The sequence below is a fragment of the Microchirus variegatus genome, assembly GCF_963457635.1.
Source record: "Microchirus variegatus genome assembly, chromosome: 4".
In the NCBI taxonomy this organism is placed as follows: domain Eukaryota; kingdom Metazoa; phylum Chordata; class Actinopteri; order Pleuronectiformes; family Soleidae; genus Microchirus; species Microchirus variegatus.
Genome location: NC_139805.1, coordinates 33,725,997 through 33,745,564, shown reverse-complemented (window position 1 = coordinate 33,745,564; position 19,568 = coordinate 33,725,997). Strand labels below are relative to the sequence as shown.

Genomic DNA, 19,568 nt, shown 5'->3' with positions numbered 1-19,568 from the left:
GGTTTTTCGTTTACATTTTTAAAATATTGCGACAAAGCAGGTTTTAGTTATTTATGCGTCGCTCATTAGCATTTACTTTCTAACTTATTATCGCTGTATTTATCCATCTACCTAAAGTTACGCTAAACATTAGCTAACTGAAAGGAATAATTACAATCATAAAAATTACAGATAGCCTAAAGTTAGCTAAAATATAGCATAAGGTTAGCTAAAAGAAAAGACGAATCCTTTCTGTCCTTCTTGCATTCTTTCTGTCTGTCATACAGCTAAAAGATAGCCTAAGGTTTTCAAAACGCTAGTTAAAAGAAAGGAATAATGATTTCTATTTATTTATCATACAACAAAACGCTAGCTAAAAGAAAATAAGAATGATTTTTATGTATCTATCATACAGCTAAAACATAGCCTAAAATTAGCTACAAGAAAAGATTCAATCATTCTGTCCTTCTCGCTTTCTTGCTTTGTCTGTCATGCAGCTAAAAGATAGCCTAAGGTTTGCAAAACGCTAGCTAAAAGAAAAGATTCATTGTTTCTATTTATCTATCATACAGCTTAAAGATAGCCTAAAGTTAGCTAAAGGTTAGCTATACAAAAGCAATAATGATTTCTGTTGTACAACTTAAACATAGCCTAAAGTTAGCTAAAAGAAAAGATGAATTATTTTGTCATACAGCTAAAAGATAGCCTAAGGTTTGCAAAACGCTAGCTAAAAGAAATTAAGAATGATTTCTATTTATCTAGCATACAGCTCAAAGATAGCCTAAAGTTAGCTACAAGAAAAGAATAATGATTTCTATCCAGCCGGTGTGTGTCAATAAAAGTCTCCCTAATGTTACAGACATTATCTCTATATTTATTCACATTTACAGTATGTTTGTTATCTTGTGAATTCTCATGGTTAATTCAATGTTTCTGTAACCCTAACAGCTTTTATCTCATTCTTGTTTACGTGTTTATTAAGTGGTTTCTGTGCTGGTGTTTGTTAAAGGACGTCCTGTGTCTTTGTCAAACACACAGTAAGTATGTTTATTTACCTCTGTGGGCACAAAATAAACTTAAATTAACTTTAGAGAAACGATTCTCTGCTTCAACTTTTTACAAATATGTGATCCTGTAAACCGTTACTACATACTACGTATATATATATATATACATATATATACATACACAAACACAGCAGTAGATCAGCTCCATGTCACAAAGTAAATCACATGGTGTCATGTGATTTAAAAACGTTTCAGACGTCACACGGAGGTTTGTAATGACTGCATCAGAGAAACCAAACAACAGCAGTTAAGAGATAATCCCAGGGGATTATAGACAAAATCACTCACAGAGCTTTAAAAGGTCCTCATGTGGAAAATTTAGGCAGAATTTAAAGATTAAAGTAAAATAAATAAAAAATGCAGAGCGTGCTGCAAAGCAACAAAAGTGGAGCTGAGTCAGCGCTTTCTGTCCTTGAATTTCAGGGAATTGGGTCCTGGAAAGTCCTTGAAAAGCCAAAATTCTGACCAGGAACGACTAGGTTATGTTCATATGTGATTACTCGCATTCTGCAAATCGGACAGTTTTACTGTTATAATTTTAGACAAATTTCAAATTAAAAGTACAGTACAAAAATTGGAAATTTGATTTGTCATAATTCAATAAGTGTTGACCAGGACTGACTAGGCTGTAATCAGAATACGTTTTGTCTACTATCACACAAATTAAATTTTCAAATTAAATTTCAAATTAAAATCCCGTATTAAAAAAATTTCAAAAGCAAAAATTTTACATGTAATAAAAAAAAATATATATATATGAATGAATCCCAAATCTGAGATGTAATACAAAAAAAAATACAAAACAATGAAAAATTTGTGATGTAATAAAAATTTAAATAATAAAAAAAATTCCCAAAATTGAGATGTAATAAAAACAAAATGTTTAAAACATTTTTAAAAAATAATCCTAAAATTGTGAAAATAAAAAAATTGAGATGTAATAACTATTTAAAAGAAAATACTAAATTAATGGTAACAAAAATGTACATAGTGTACGTTGTGAGCAGCACTGACTCGGTTGTGTTCAGAACATCTATGTCTACTATCAGACTGCAAATCAGTCATTTTTACTGTACAATTATAGACAAATTTCAAATTAAAAGCACATTTCAATCATCACATTGAAGGACTTTTCAAAGTGTCAAAGAAATGCAGCAGCTGTAGTTCCTGTCAATGGCCACCAGATGTCCTCATAGTCTGCTTTAAGAGCTCAGAGCGTCTTCGCTCTGTAAATCAGCATTTGACTCAATCTTTATTTGTTCATCTTCCACATATATTTAATGAATTATTTAACCAGAGTTGCTCATATATATATATATATATTTATATTGATTTTTAGATTAAAATGCACATTTATTACCCTTTATGTATTATTTATTACTAATTCTTTGCTGCTGAAACACAGTAAAAGTTTCCCTTGTGGGACAAATAAAGATGATCTTACCCTTTATTCATTCTTCTTATTATTTACTATTATTTTATTTACTTAAATCATCTTGTATCAGGGGCAGATGTGTTTTCAGTGGAACAGTGAATGTGGGACACAAGTGATAACATAAAGGACTGAAAGATAAGAAAATAACAAACACTTACAGATGTATAGGTCTAAAGTCACGTCAAAAGACAACTTTTAAGTACATGCAAAGTACTTAAAAGATACAACTAATAATAATAATAATAATAATTTTAATAATGGTAAAAAAAATACTATTCATTCATATTGTAATTATGAATAATTATAAATGCTTTCGTTAAGTCACACAAACGAACCAAATAATTCAATAAATAAATAAATAAATAAATAAATAAATAAATGTCTCAGAATTGTCCTTCTCATTCAACAGCGCATCATCATCATCATCATCATCATCACCTGGAAGCAGCAGCAGCAGAAGACAACTCCTCTCCCTCATTTATCAAGTCTACGATAATTTGCAACACCAAAACCGGAAGCTGCCACATGTGAATTTCAAAATAAAAAAAGGTGACCCTGAACTCTATTTTCTGACGTGTTCTGATGCGTCTGTGACCAAAACAACTGTGGTGCTTTTATGAGATAATTAATAAAGAATAAAATCAAATTTTTCATTCATATTCATATAAACCCACACAGAATAGCCGCCGTACTTCGATAACTGTCAAGAAATTGCCTTATAAAATAAGTTAATATAAGAACTGTATGTTTATATAGACTATATAAGTATTATATATAAAATATAAGATTAGAAATAGTCTTTTATTGATGCCCATGGGTGATCTTAGGACACTACAGAAGCCCAAAATACTGAATAAATGTTGGCGAAAAGCTTAAAACAAGTAAAATAGAATAAAAATAACAAAAATATAAGATGTATTTTTGAATAAACACCTGATATGACAAGCAAACACTGATATGGAAATCAACATTGATAATAATCTGCTGATAATCATCACATGATAAAAATCTCCCTGTCGTGCACAGTCGTCATTAATAAATGAAGGACGCAATGAATAAGTAAGCAAACCACATTTAACATGAAACTAAATAAGAACAGAAAGCTATTTATGTAAGAAAACTAGCAAAAAAGGCAAATATAATTGTAAAATATAATGGAATATTAAAAATTTGTAGATACTATGTAGATACATATTGCATATTTATGCTCAAATATGGAGTTGTATATTTGGTAATATTTTATGTTTAAAGGTGCCATATGTAGGAACGTGGCCAAAAACGGTTACTACATTCAAATTCTAAATACCGAGGTCTTTTAGGTTTCGTTTTCTGACGTAACTGGCAACCCGTGGTCGCTCGGCAGCTGAGACTCTACTGACTGCAATGATTGGTAGACGGCAGTAGGTGGCGACACATGACGCCAAAACATGATTTCAAAACATAAACATGATTTGCAGTCTGCAAAATATATTTTTTAATGCAAATATTTTGTCTGTACTGTTGTTGTTGGTGAGTTCAGTTTGTTATATGAACATTATTCCGGAGTCTCTGTGACATATTAGGAGGATTTTAAGGCCAGTTGCTTTAGATTTATTACATAATGCTCCTTTAAAGTACGTTAAAGTTCACGTGGACCCCGCTCAGTCAGAAAAAAAAAAAAAAGTGAGCGTCCTTTTATTGTGAAGGCAGTGACCGGAAGTGGCGCTCGTCACTGCCGGTAGCTTCACGCTGGTCTGGCAGCGGGTGACTCGTTGACTGCGGCGACCGCAATTCGGGCAAACATGGGAGACACGCAGTGGGATTTACCGTGAGCGCCGATTGTCAGCAGCGACGGGAACATGGCCGAGAGGTGAGTGCGACCGCGGCCGCTGTGGCTCCGTCTCTGCTCCCGCTGCCGCCTCCCGGTGTCACCGCGGGGGAGCAGAGAGAGAGAGAGAGCCGGAGCCGGAGCCGGAGCCAGCCTCAGCGGCGAAGGCTAACCGCGCTCCTGCTGCTCGCTGTGCCGGAGAAGCTTTTTTTTATTTCATTATGTTTTAAGCTAGCTGCTTTAAGCTAGCTTTGTTTAAACATGAGCAGAAATATGGTAAAGCGGAGGCTTATGTGTGTGTTTGTGGTTGTTGGTTTGGGCGTTTTTTCCTCCCCCGGACGTTGGTGAAGGTGGCGGCAGCAGCAGCGGGAGAAGGAGGCTGCTGGATGGGGAGGAGGAGGAGGAGGAGGAGGAGGAGGATGCTGTTGCACCTGTCGGTCCGAATCTCCGTGTCTTTGCTGGAATGCAGCGATAACCCGCCCGTGTAGCGGGCACGGCGATGCTAACAGCCTCCGCCTCATGTGATGCCTTTCATCGGCCGGTTATATCGCTGCGCATCCTCCCCAATCGCAGCATCTCGTGATGGATGGAGGCGCCTCCCATGAGAGGAGACACTCGAAATGGAGAAGTGTGGAACCATCATCCACAGGGTCCACCACCTCCTCCTCATCCCCCTCATCCTCCTCCTCCTCAGTGTGAACGCCCGGCATCGCCCTAAAAGCTCTTCAGTCGTGCGTGAAACCAAATCCCCTTACAAATCCACTCACTTTCACGCAAAAAGTGCATCCCGGAGAGTGCGCGTTCTGGACATGTGTGTAATCTGACAGCCATTTTTGAATCAGTAATCCTCCGTGTAAAGTTCGGCTCTGATATCATCCTCTTATTAACACAGTGACCGCGGAAAATATTCATTTTTACACACAGTACTACTACTACTTCAGGGTTGTTGTAGTTTATTGGATCATGGTTCCACATTTTTTTAAATAATGCACGACAAAGAGCTGTAAACGTGCAAGTTTAACCAAGGAAACAACTGGAGAAAGCGCTCAAGAGACACGTTAAACATTGGAAAAAATAAATAAATCTGAAACTATATCAACCAAAAGGGGTTTTTTTTTGATGCGGAAACGCAAAACTTTTTGCAGATAAATTGTTTTGGATTACTTCCGTAGCGAAATTAGCATATTATTATTAGCAAAAATATGCATATTGTCTTCATTGTGCAAAAATGGTCGCAGCATATTCGTCGTACTGTTTTAGTCATTTGTCATATATCTGAGGGTCTGGGCGCGTTTTGCCGTCATCCGTTATAAAATATTTTAAAGCTACCGAGTTGGAAATATCCAGACTAGAAATGCGTCAGGTTGTCTGAAGCTCCATTTCTAATGCATCGGAATGTCGTTGAAGGGACGCCTTGTTTTCAAATTCGGTTTTGCGCCTAATTACGGTGCGTTTCTGCTGTAGTTGGAAGCCGGAAATGTTTCCGAGTAAAGAGGGCGTTCCTGCAATTGGGATTCCTGCTTCTTCGAGTCGGATTATCTAACGTGGAAAGTCGAGGAAGGAGGCTGCCAATAGAAGTACGTGAGAAATTCGTAGAGTGTACCATGTTTGGTTGAAATCGGAACTGTGCGTGACTTGGACACGATAGAAAAAAAAACTAAAATTTAGCACGTTTACGTTAAAGCTTTCAAAAAGTGGAATTTTAAAGAAGTTTTCCTGCCATTTTAACACCAACTTCGTCAGAGCGCTTGAGGCCACGCCTTTTGACTCAGACAAAATCCTTTGATAATTTTTAATCATTGACTCGTCTGGAACATATGAACCGAGTTTGACGCGGCTAGCTCAAACATGCTAGGACGAGTCTGTCCAAATGCGTAGACTAGCCATTTTGCGTTGACGTTCTGGTAGTTATACCGTTAACGACGGATGACACGATACGACTTGGGTCTGATGCGATACCGATCGCCACAAACTTGAGTATCTAGCGATACCGATATCGGTCCAAGACGATCTACTTAACGCGTAGTACGACATTTGCACTGACGCAGTTATTACGGCGCTATATTTCCATCTCCATTGACCATGAATGGCATCAGACTGCTCGAATTATTATCCGTGAACATGCTGCTACGTTGTTTGTGTTAGCAAAACACCGCGTTGAGCGCTGTTGCGTACTGGTATCGCCAAGAATTGCTAGCCTGTGATACGTTTGTGTCCATTTTTTGTGGTCAACTCTAAGATAACGTCACTCCCCAGCTAGCATGTCATGTCATACTGTATATAAGCCTTATGGGGTCCCCAAGCTAGTTTGCCCGTGGTTTCAATGGTGGCCCACCCATGTTTGCCCAATTCTAGCCCAGTGCCCTTTCCAGGCTATCTTGGTACGGGCTTGGTACCAAACTCATTTACACGAACACGGGTGGAAACCACAGAAAAACCCACTTGGGACCCTGATTGTCAGTTGGTTGGGTCCCATCCGACTTCTGGAACGCACCTTTAGAACATCGTGGACAACAGGCTTTACCCTCCTCTAAGTCGTGGTAGATGAGAATAATGAGATTTTAAAATGACGTTGTAAACTCCCTTTCACACAAACGGTGGGCGTAGACCACGTGTGTGTTTGTGTGTGTATGTGTGTGTGGACCACACTGTACAGACAATGGCAGTTTTCTTCCCCCCTTCAGCAAAACCAGCTCTAAAGACTGGGCTTTTTAATAATTGATGGCTGTTAAATGTGTGTTGCAGGTCTTGTTGTTGCCTCATGTAAATCACAGTAGCGCAAGGATTGCCCTGTGGCCTCTGGAGCTTTAAACACACACACACACACACACATACACACACGCACACACACACACAGGTGTGTTTGCAACAGGCTTATTTCCCACTGGTTTGGTGAAAAAGCCCCGTCTTCACAGTCATAATTGATGAGCTATGAGATAGTTTGGTCCTGTGATCACATGTAGAGTGTGTCTTTACACAAATGTTGTCCTTTTTTTACTTTTTTATTTTAAAAAAAATAACATAATATACATTTTTGAGGTTGATCAATATGGGGATTTTTTGGCCAATGCCGATTTTAAGAAATCAGGGCAGCCACTGGCCGATAATTCATGCCAATTTTCCTCCAATTTTTTCCTCCAATTGATAAAATATAACTGTGTAATGATAACAAATAACGCAGTCATGGTAGAGCCCTCTACCCCACGCAACTCGTCATTATTCGATAACTGCGAGAAATTTCATGTATTTCTGTTAACGTTAAAACTTTCAAAAAGTGGAATTTTAAAGTAGTTTTCCTGCCATTTTAATGTCAAATTTGTCGGAGCGCTGAGGCCACGCCTTTTGACGCAGAGAAAGTCCTTTGATGACTTTTAATCTTTAACCGTGTTTGACATGGCTAGCTCAAACATGCTAGGACGAGTTTGTTCAAATGCGTAGACTAGCCATTTTTGTTTTTCCAACTTTTTTTCTTTTTTTTCTGACTTCTGGGTGGGTGGAGCTAATAGAAGTACATTAGAAATGTGTTTGTATTCATGAGAGCAAAGAGTGTACAGAGTTTGAGTAAAACTTTTTTAAATTTAGCATTTAACGCAAATTTGGCCGATTTCTCTTGCGTCAAAAAAATCCTCATGAAAATTGGAGTAAGCCCGACACACCTCACCAAATTTCCTGCCAGGAGCCCGAATAAAACGTACGTTAATCTCCAACATTTAGCAAAGGAAATGTCAACGTTTAACAGACGAGTCTGGTGACACAATACTTTGGCTCAAAATGCTGCTTAGAAAAGAAATGGCCCTATTTCAAACTATTGTTGCAGCCCTATTAGTATAAACTAAATATTAAATCCCAGAAACAGGTCATTTTCCTTTTGTTAAATAAAGTTTACGGTGCATAAATGAAGTCTCGGTGCACTTAAAGCAGCAGCTTTTCTCACGCGTAATCGTTTATAAACCCGGGCCACAAGCAGCTCTTAAAAGATGCAGTGCGAGGGAGTTCTCTTTCACGAGAATAAAAGGAAGAGAATTAATAGTCCCACTTGTGTCACACTCAAATCCGTCACCGTCAACTCTAAACACGACACACACACACACACACACACACACACACACACACACACACACACACACACACACACACACACACACACACACACACGCACACACACACACACACAGTGCACACGTCTCCATGTCTGGCAGCCAGCTTGACATCTGATCCCAGTTGCTGGGTGGGGCTCTGAGCCTGCGTGTTGTGCCAGTAGCACATGGTTGAAATATTCATATCATCGTGCCGGAGCCATTAAAGCTGCTGCCACATAAGCTAATGTTGTCTCCAGCATGGAGGACGTAAAGAGGTCAGGTGTTCTTCAGCGTTTGATGGACTGAATCATTGTAAACAGAACAGCACTGATGTTTATAAGGAAGATGAAATATGTAGATCTTACATTATATGGACAACTTCATCAGTGGGGCCGATTGATGGAGACACTATTTTGTAGGGATGTGAATCTCTTTGGGTGTCTTGCGATTAGATTCGATTCCGATGCTTAGGGTCACGATTCGATTCAAAATCGATTAAAAAATTTAAACAATGCATAGTGTGTTAAGGCAAATTATGGCATCAAAACAATACCGTTTGTATAAGATAATGTGATCATACAAAGGTAAATTTAAGATATAAGTTAAAGCTGCATTATGTAATAAATCTAAAGCAAGTGGCCGTAAAATCCTACCTAATATGTCACAGAGACTCAGGAATAATGTTCATATAACAAACTGAACTCACCAACAACAACAGTACAGACCAAATAATTTGCATTAAAAAAAATATTTTGCAGACTGCAAATCATGTTTTGGCATGTGGCGCCACCTACTGCCGTCTACCAATCATTGCAGTCAGTAGAGTCTCAGCTGCCGAGCAACCACAGGTTTCTTACATATGGCACCTTTGACATTTTTTCATTCAAAACAAACAAAAACTTACTTACTGTCCAAAAAATAACTAGCATAAATAAAAACTTAGGCTAGCTGCCTTTTTCTCCCAGAAGTTACAAAAATAAACTGTACACAAATAACACAAACTGGTGTTTTGTGTGGTTTTTCAAAATAAAAAACAAACAAAAGAAATAAATAAAAAATAGATTTTTGAAGTTTATGAATCGATTCAGAATTGTGGATGATAAGAATTATGTGAATCGATTTTTTCCCCCACCACTACTATTTCGACATTTAAAAAAAAAAAAGGCGCCATATGTAAGAATGTGGCCAAAAACGGTTACTACACTCAAATTACGGAGGTCTTTTAGGTGGCTAGCTCAAACATGCTAGGAGGAGTTTGTTCAATTGCATAGACTAGCCATTTTTGTTTTTTTCAAAATGGCCGACTTCTGGGTGAGCGGAGCTAATAGAAGCACATTAGAAATTTGTTTGGAATCATGAGAGCAACGAGTGTACCGAGTTTGGTTAAAATCGGAACAACTATGTGCGACTTAGGCATGATAGAAAAAAATAAATATTTAGCATGTTTACGTTAATGTTTTCAAAAAGTGTAATTTTAAAGTAGTTTTCCTGCCATTTTAACGTCAACTTTGTCGGAGCGCTGAGGCCACGCCTTTTGACGCAGAAAAAATCCTTTGATAACTTTTATCATTAACTCGTCTATGGACCATGTTTTAACGTGGCTAACTCAAACGTGCTAGGACGAGTTTGTTCAAATGTGTAGACTAGCCATTTTTGTTTTTCCAACTTTTTTTTGTTTTTCCGAATACTGGGTGGGCGGAGCTAATAAAAGTACAACTTTGTCGGAGTACGAGTTTGACGCGGCTAGCTTAAACGTGCTAGGGCGAGTAGGGTAAAATGGCATAGATTGGTCTACATCTTTTGTGGACTATAAATTGAATACGCTTGCTCTTTGCGTGGACAGATAATTATGTGAGGATGTGGATTTCCAGCCCTGTTAAAGGAGGAATTGAAGCTAATTTCCGCCACAGTGTCGAGAGAATTCTAGCACCTTTTATCACGGCTGTCACCTCGATGCCATATTTCAGTCTGTGAAGAACCTTCCTGAGCTGAAGACGCTGCATTATGGTAAGTGTCGGCTCTTTGAAAAGCTTGACCCAGGAATTGGCCGCTAATAGCTCCGTAAGTCGTCCGTCTTCCGTTGATAGCGGCGTTGGCAGTCAGATCCCCGAGCTCACATCCACTTCACGCGTACAAGTGTCCTTGAGCAGAACACGGCGGCTAAACTGTTCCTGATGGTCAGACCGGCGTCGAGCGCGGTCGCCGTCTATCATCAGTGTGACTGGGTTAATAAGAGGCAATCCGAAACGCACTTTGGCTGCAAATGCGGGCCATTTATCACGCGACGGTGTTTCCTAATTAATCATCAGAGCAGCTTGTCAAGATGTTTGTGAAAAAGAGGGGAAAAAACACTTGAGTTTTTTTTTTATACCTGTTGGCTCAGGGAAAGAAAAACAGCCCAATCAGTGTCTGTGTATTTCTTTAAGAGTTGATGGGGAAACGTGCAGGAGGACAGAGGAGCAAGAAGGATAAAAGCACCTGCAGCACTTATACAAAGGCGTCACCAGACTCTGACAGCGTCTGCTCGCTAATGCACTGGACGTGTTGATAAGTCGTGAAGCCCCGTCATCAGGCTGCTGCTGAACACACAGATGCAGCACAGTGCGGACGTCAGTGTGAGGGAGTTTCATGATGATTGGATATTACAGAAGTGACTTGATGAGAACCAAAACAACGCGGTTTTGGCAGGAAGCAGCGCCGATAATCAAATCTGGAGACATATTTAACGCGCAGTGTCGGGCAATAATAGTGCGCTCTATTTGTAGAAGGAACTCAGAATTCCTGAGGTTATTGAGTATTCCTGTTCCCGTGTTCCTGGATTTCCAACTCGGACAATTGGAACAACCTCAGTCATGCCGACATGGGATTCTAAAAACCGCCGCAAGCCCCAGATACGTTTGCGTTCACCACTTTCACAACTATAACATGGGGGTAAATCACTCTGTTCAATAGTAGTTTGGGCTCACTTAGAAATGTCCTTATTTTTGAAGGAAAAACACCTTTTTTTCCAATGAATATAGCATTAAATGAACCAGAAATACACTCTATATATTGTTAATGTATTGTTATTCTAGCTGCAAACGTCTGGTTATTAAAAGACTACGTACATAGGTGTATAGAGGCCCATTTCCACTGTTCTAATGGTACATTGTGTTTGCTAATGGCGTTAGAATGCTATTGGATGATTAGAAAACCCTTGTGCAATCACGTTAGCACAGCTGAAGACCCCAAACTTTCGAACGGTAGTGTATAATGCACTTTAACCCTAGAACACTATCGCTCCAATTCAAAACAACATCACTAACGTCGGGTGATTTTTACCCGAGATAATAAATACACCCAATAAAAAGTACTTGTCATCAAAATATATCAAAACGAATGACTAACAAAATGAAAGAAAAGCATCATGAGGTGACCATATAAAAATTCTCCAAAATGACTGGAAAATTAGGAATTTGGGAACAAAAAATGTCTAAAAAATAAAAATAATGGAGATGAAAACTTGGTTTTCATGAAAAACACATACATTTATTTTGCACCCGGCAAAGGTGTTCTGGGGTTAAAGACAACACAGTTGGCCAAAGTGAGTCGCTGTTTGGCGAGATTTTCACAGCGGCGAGACCACGAAGACATTTAAGAACAAATAAAGTTAGTAGTCGAGCAGTAGCGTCGGGCTAAAGCCAACGTAGATTGCATCACAGTCGTCTAAGCGAGTCGCGATAAGCGATAGAATGGATACATGTTGTGATCCGGAGAGACAGCAGTAGCAGCGGTAGACCGATTAATCTCTCCGATATTTGCCAGATTGTTACATATTTATCAGCCAGTCTTTCCAAATGACGCATTTTTGTTCATGGAAACCCGATAAATGTTGCTACATAGATGCTACAAAATGTGAAAGCAGCTCAAAGTGTCAAAGCGACGCAGAAATGTGAGAATTCTGCAGGGTACAAAAAGTGTTCCATCATGATTTTCGTCTTCTTCTTCTTCAGCTGATACTAAATGCTGGTACTTGGCTCCGTCAGTGCCGGGACAAAGAGGTGTAATCACATCCCTCCGTGCTTGGCTCCCGACTCTGACTTCCCTGAAGATTCTATATTGATTTTCAAATTTTTATCACTGGCTCTCTGCAGGGCTTGAACGGCCTTGCTCTGAAATACCTCCCTGATTCACTGACCTGGTATGTGCCCTGAGATGTGTGGACTGAGGCCCGCTGGTCACTGCCAGGTCAGTGTTTGTGACAATGGCTGAGAAGGCTTTTGTTGTCGGAGCCTCCTCACAATGGAAGTCTTCACCCATTGGACAGAGACACACACTGAGATTTGAGCTTCTTTTAAATCTCCTCTTAAAAACTTCTCTCTCAGGACAAGAGATAGTGAGAGAGAGTGAAGAGGAGGAGAATGTGAGGAGAGCTGCATTTTGTAGACGAGGAGAACAGCAGCGTGATGATAGTAGAAGAACGTGGAGAACAGTGAGAAGAATGATAACGCCGAGCAACACAGCAACATGGTAATAACGGTGAGAACAGCAGAGCAACGTGAACACCAGCATAATGAGAACAGTAAGAACAGTGAGAACAGCAAAACAGTAAGAACAGCGAGAACAGCAAAGCTGTGAGAACAGGAAAACAAGAAAGAACAGAAAGTACAGTGAGAACAGTCAGAACAGTAAGAACAGTCAGAACAGTAAGAAAGAACAGTAAGAACAGCGGGAACAGTAAGGCAAGGCAAGGCAAGGCAAGTTTATTTGTATAGCACATTTCAACAACGAGGTAATTCAAAGTGCTTTACATAAAACATTAAAAAGCATAGTAAGAGCAGTGAGAACCGTAAGAAAGAACAGTCAGAACAGCAAGAAAAAACAATGAGAACATCGAGAACAGAAAAACAGCTAGAACAGTAAGTATAGTAAGAACAGTCAGAACAGTAAGAACAGTCAGAACAGTAAGGACAGTGAGAACAGCAGAACAGTGAGAATAGTAAGAACATTAAGAACAGCAGAACAGTGAGAACAGTCAGAACAGTAAGAACAGTCAGAACAGTAAGGACAGTGAGAACAGCAGAACAGTGAGAATAGTAAGAACATTAAGAACAGCAGAACAGTGAGAACAGTAAGAACAACAGAACAGTCAGAACAGCAGAATAGTAAGAACAGCAGAACAGTGAGAATAGTAAGAACAGTGAGAACAGTAAGAACAAGAGAACAGTCAGAACAGCAGAACAGTCAGAACGGTGAGTCAGAACTGAAAGAACAGTAAAACTGAGAACAGTAAGAACAGCAGAACAGTGAGAACAACAGAACAGTCAGAACAACAGAACAGTAAAACTGAGAACAGTAAGAACAGCAGAACAGTGAGAACAACAGAACAGTCAGAACAACAGAACAGTAAGAATAGTAAGAACAGTCAGAACAGTGAGAACAGTCAGAACAGTAAGAACAACATAACAGTAAGAACAACAGAATAGTAAGAACAGTGAGAACAGTCAGAACAGTGAGAACAACAGAACAGTAAGAATAGTAAGAACAGTGAAAACAGTCAGAACAGTGAGAACAACAGAACAGTAAGAATAGTAAGAACAGTGAAAACAGTCAGAACAGTGAGAACAACAGAACAGTAAGAACATCAGAACAGTGAGAATAGCAATGTGGTGAGATTGGTGGGAACAGTGAGAACAGCTGAACCTTGATGAGAACAGTCAGAACAGTGAATGCAGTGACAACAGCTGAACCTTGATGAGAACAGTCAGAACAGCAGAACCTTGAAATAGGTGAGAACACTAAGAACAGCATATGCTGCTGTTGTTGACGTTGTGGACAGAGTTTAGCTGGTGTCTGCAGTGAAGCCTGTTTGAATTTGAATGTGAGAATGAGAGCAGAGATAGCAGCTTATTGACTGGCATTGACAGTGGATGGAGAGAGAGAGAGGGAGGGAGGGAGGGAGGGATTGACAGATGAAGAGATTGAGATAGAGAGAGCGAGAGCACTCTTCCCCCTCTAATAGGATTATTGTGTAAATGTGTAGGTCTGAAGGGCCGACCCCAGGGGGGAGGGAGGTGTGGTCTGGAGGAGGAAGAGGAAGATGTTGAAGATGTTTTAAGATCGTCCTGAGGACGTCCTGTCCTGTCTCTGTCCTGTGTCCACATCTATGTGTCCTGCAGTACAGAGCCAAGAATCCATCGTCTTCTCGTCTTCTTCACTATGGAGTTGGACCCTCTTTTTGCAGCTATAACAGCTTCTCAGAAGATGTTCCTCAAGATCTTGAAGTGGTTTCTATGTGAATTTGTGTCCATTCATTCGTTCTTTAGAGCATTGATGAGGTCAGGCTCTTAGACATAAAAGTGCTAAGTAGAACCATATAAGGTTCTTCGGCTTGTCCTCATAGGAGAACCCTTTTTGGAGGGTTTTAAAAACCCTTTATTCAGGAAAGGGGTTTTAAAGAGTTCTCTGGAACCATTAGTGTTACCAAGAACCCTTGGAAAAACCCTTTCTTCGGGAAAAGGGTTTTCAGAAGCAAATGGTTCCAGGTAGAACCTCAGCACTTGTAGAAGAACCCTTTTGGAACCCTTATTTCTAAGAGTGTAGATGTTGGAGACGAGAAGGTCTCACAACCCTTGTAGAAGAACCCTTTTGGAACCCTTATTTCTAAGAGTGTAGATGTTGGAGACGAGAAGGTCTCACAACCCTTGTAGAAGAACCCTTTTGGAACCCTTATTTCTAAGAGTGTAGATGTTGGAGACGAGAAGGTCTCACAAGCTCTGGTCCAGTTCATCCCAAACGTTGCTCGATGGAGGTTGAGGTCAAGGCTCTGTCAAAATTCTTCCACACCAAACTGCAACGTCAAACCATGTCTTTATAGACCTTGCTTTGTGCACTGGGACACAGTCAGGTTGGAATGGAAAAGGGTCTTCCTCAAATGTCTGAAGATTGTCCTTCACTGGAGATACGAGGTCTAGAGCCTGATTGAAACACCTGAATTCAGAGGCTACATTGAACTTCTCAAACCCCGGATAGTCCCTGGAGCCTGGCTGGACTAAGCAGAAAACAGAGACTCTCTCAGCGTGGAGTATCAGGAGCTCGCGTTAACTCACTTGGACGAGATTATTTGGCGATTGGAGTCGGGAGCTGACGGGACAGTTTCTCGATAACGTTCCGGACAGTTCTGTAAACTGTCTGGACGGCTCTGAAAGCCGATAGACGAGCGCTGGCTCGCGTAGCCGCGCCATGGAAACAGCTGCAGGTTATGTAACAGCACACCGGCTGCTGTGTGTCGTCTATTTTGCTCTGTGTAATTCAGTGAATTTGGTGTAAAATACTGACATATACTGACGTATTAGACCGCAGCACATGGGCTGATCCCTCTGTGCGGAGGTATTAGAGGCAGAGATGATGCATTGATTGGGCTCACTGCTGGCTTTTTTTTAACACCACAGGGGACTCATGTTGTCAGTGAATGGATATTGATTAGTTCAGTGGGAGGTTGGGGGTTGGGGGTTGTGGGTGGTGTCGGGGGTTGGATGTGACCTCAGCTGCTTCTAACTTCACTCTGCTGTGTGCAAACCATGCAAAAAGCACACTGTAGTTTTTGTAATCGTTTAATCTGTTGATTATTTTCTCGATTCGAGCATTTCAGCGTTAATTCGCATATTTAATTGCATGTTTAGATGCTAGCTAGCTGCATTTTTTTGTTTTTAAAATTAATTGAATCTGTTAAAGCCACACTATCCCGGATTTTTGAAACGGATAAAATAGAAAAGTCTAAAGAAGTTGCCCCCTCTGTTTCAGTTTTTAAATACTCCAGGACTATGCTATGCTATGCTATCTCCACCCAAGACACCACACACATGTCGCGTTTGACCTCGTTCAGATCTGGTATTAATGTTAGGACTGCAACTCATGACTGAATTAAGAGTTTCCCAATTAATCATTGATCGTTTGGTCCAAAAAATGTCAGAAAATGTTAAAAAAATGTTGATCAGCGTTTGTCAAACCTGGAAATTAAACCAAAATGATTTAGTTTTAATGATTTCTTTGTTATGTGGAGCAAAGAAACAAAGAAAATGGCTAAATTTAAGAAGCTAAAACAATCAGAAATCTTGTTTTAATCCTGAAAAAAGCTTCAAAACGATTAATTGACGATCAAAATAGTTGACGATTAATTTAGTAATGGATTAATATCGGTGTAACCCAAAAACACACAATAAAAGATGCTCTCAAAATTTCTTATTTTGTCCACAAACCCACATTCAATTTATTCAGTTTTAATGAATTCTCCGTAATATGGATCAAAGAAACTGTGTGAAAATATTCACATTTTAAAAAGGAGCAGAAAAACAAGCCAAAGAGCTTCTGTCATCTATTGAAAGAAATCCTCAAAGCGATTATGAAAATAATTGGCGATTAATTCCGCTTTCAGATTTAAAATCTACACACGTCTTATTCTACACTCTTAGAAATAAAAGTGCTAAGTAGAACCATATAATGTTCTTCGGGCTTGTCCTCATAGGAGAACCCTTTTTGGCTCCGGGTAGAACCTTTTTATAAAGGTTCCACCTGCAACCCTTTATTCAGGAAAGGGGTTTTAAAGGGTTCTCCGGATCAAAATGGTTCTTACTGGAACCATTAGTGTTACCAAGAACCCTTGAAAAACCCTTTGTTTGGGAAAGTGATTTTCAGAAGCAAATGGTTCCAGGTAGAACCTCAGCCCTTGTAGAAGAACCCTTTTGGAACCCTTATTTCTAAAAGTGTACAGACTGAAGTGAAACTGCATCACTGTAATCCTTTTAAATATGTTTTTCCAATGAAAATGGGAATAATGACGTCAAAATTACCCTCTGATGTCGGGAATCATATCGCAATCGGCGTTCTCTGCAAAATAACTGTAATTAGATTGTTCAGCCCTAATGTAAACGTGTTCGTCAGACTGAGATTAGCCTGAATTTGAAAAACTCAAACTGATTATGAAAATAGTTGGCAATTAATTGCGTTTGTCAGATATCCATGCGATTTAAAAATATCCTGCCTAGAAGTGCAACAGACGGTGTGAAGTAAGGGAGTTATAAATAAACAGGTCTTTTTTTAGTAAATAAAAAACGGGAGATGAGCGGGAGGAACATTCTGATTTAATATTAATTTAATGAACAAATGTGGGGGGGGGGGGGGTGTGTGTGTGTGTGTTTTATCCCGGATGAATGAAGCATGAGTCAGTGAAGGCTTGTGTGCTGTGGCAGGATTTATGGAGCTCTGTGTGGAGGCTGTGAGGAGGGGAGTGAGCTCTGAGTTAACAAGCAGGAGACACTTTTAATTAGCCATGCTGCTGCTGCTGGGGAACTAATCAACTTTATACATGGATCACACACACACAGACACACACACGCACACATACGGTGGACTCACACAATGACGGCGACAGCTTGTGGAAGTAGAACACATCCCTGGCCAGGCTTTGTTGTGGTTGTCGTTGTCGTTGTCGTCGTGGTTGTTGTCACTGGTGTTGTAGTTTGTGAGGCATTGGCGGCGCTGAAGGCAGCAGAGCGAGACAGGAAGCTGGAGGGGGGGACACTTTGATTTGTACACAATTAACACAACCACTCCCACCACCGACCAGCAACACCCATTTGTCTTATTTAGTTGTCAAACACTGAGCATGACTTAGTATTGACCACCGCTTCTCTTCTTATATATATATATATATATATATATATATATATATATATATATATATATATATATATATATATATATATATGAATACATATATACATACACGTATATATATATATATACACATATATATATATATGAATACATATGTATATATGTATTCATATATATATATATATATGTGTATACATATACACATTCACATATACATACATATATACACACATATGCATACACATTTATGTAAAAATACATATATACACATATATATACATACACATACATATATACATAGACACATATATATACACACATACATATATTCACATATGCATATATGCATATACATATACCGTATATATATATGTATATACATATATACATATACTGTATATACATGCATATACATATATGTATATATGTGTGTGTATATATATATACACACACATATATGTAAATACATATGTATATATACATACATACATATATATGTAAATACATATATGTATATACATACATATATACACACATACATATGTACACACATGCATATATACATATATGTATATATACATATATACACACATACATATATACACACACATAAATATACACACACACATATGTGTGTGTATATATATATATATATATACATAATATACACACATATATATATATATATATATACAGTATATATATATATATATATATATATATATATACATATATACATAATATACACATATATATATCTCCAGCCCTCTTCCATGATTAAACCCCAGGTCCCACCACCCTCTCACCACTATCCTCCAGAGATTCCCCTGCTTTAGTGAACACATCACACTCTGATAATCTCCTGAAGCATTTGTCGTATGTGAACAACAATCCTCCCGAGTGTCAAACCCCCGGTTGGGGATTATGTTCTTTTTTTTTTTTTTTTCTCCAGTCTTTCGTTTGTTTATTGTTGGCGAGGAGAGGAAACTGGGGCTGTCACTTTTTTTTTAGCCGATAGTTGATAGTAATAATAATAATAAAAAAAAATGTCCTCATACATTTTATATGAGGACACTTCCTCTTCCATGTCGTTATATCAAACTGATGTTGAACTGACCTGACATTTACGCTTGTGTCAGTAGTTTTGAGGGTTACCATGACGATGTCAAAGAAAGCAGAAAGCTGTAACGGTTACAGGAAGTGGCACACAAAAACAGGAAGTCAGACCCCTTGTTACCCCCCCATCCAGAATAACGCCAATATCTACAGATATCGATACACATGGCTAGGCGTAAGGGACTTTGGCTTGTAACTGGAGGTTTGCTGGTTCGAATCCCTGCTGGTACCCAATCTAGGTCTGCAACTCCCAATTATTTTTGTTGGCGACTAATCTATCGATTCTTTTTTCGATCAGTTAGCTCCTTTAGCACCGCTATGTTATCGCGCCTACAGTGGAACTGGAGCCGTCTGTTTATTAGCGTTACTTTAGAGCAGTGGTCTCAAACTCAAATGACCTGGGGGCCACATGAGGTTCAAGTCTGGTCAGT

General features: G+C 39.2%; 1 protein-coding gene across 1 annotated transcript in view; it reads left to right on the top strand.

Moving 5' to 3' along the window:
* Window positions 1–4,281: 4,281 nt before the first annotated feature.
* The window catches only part of arhgap39 (Rho GTPase activating protein 39), a gene marked incomplete at its 3' end in the record, with an annotated part of 88,692 nt that continues 73,405 nt past the window's right edge, over window positions 4,282–19,568 (top strand). Inside the window, exon 1 of the mRNA XM_083887570.1 lies at window positions 4,282–4,330. Within this exon, the coding sequence (XP_083743696.1) occupies window positions 4,320–4,330 (11 nt within the window). The 5' untranslated portion in view covers window positions 4,282–4,319. The remainder of the gene's footprint in view (window positions 4,331–19,568) is intronic.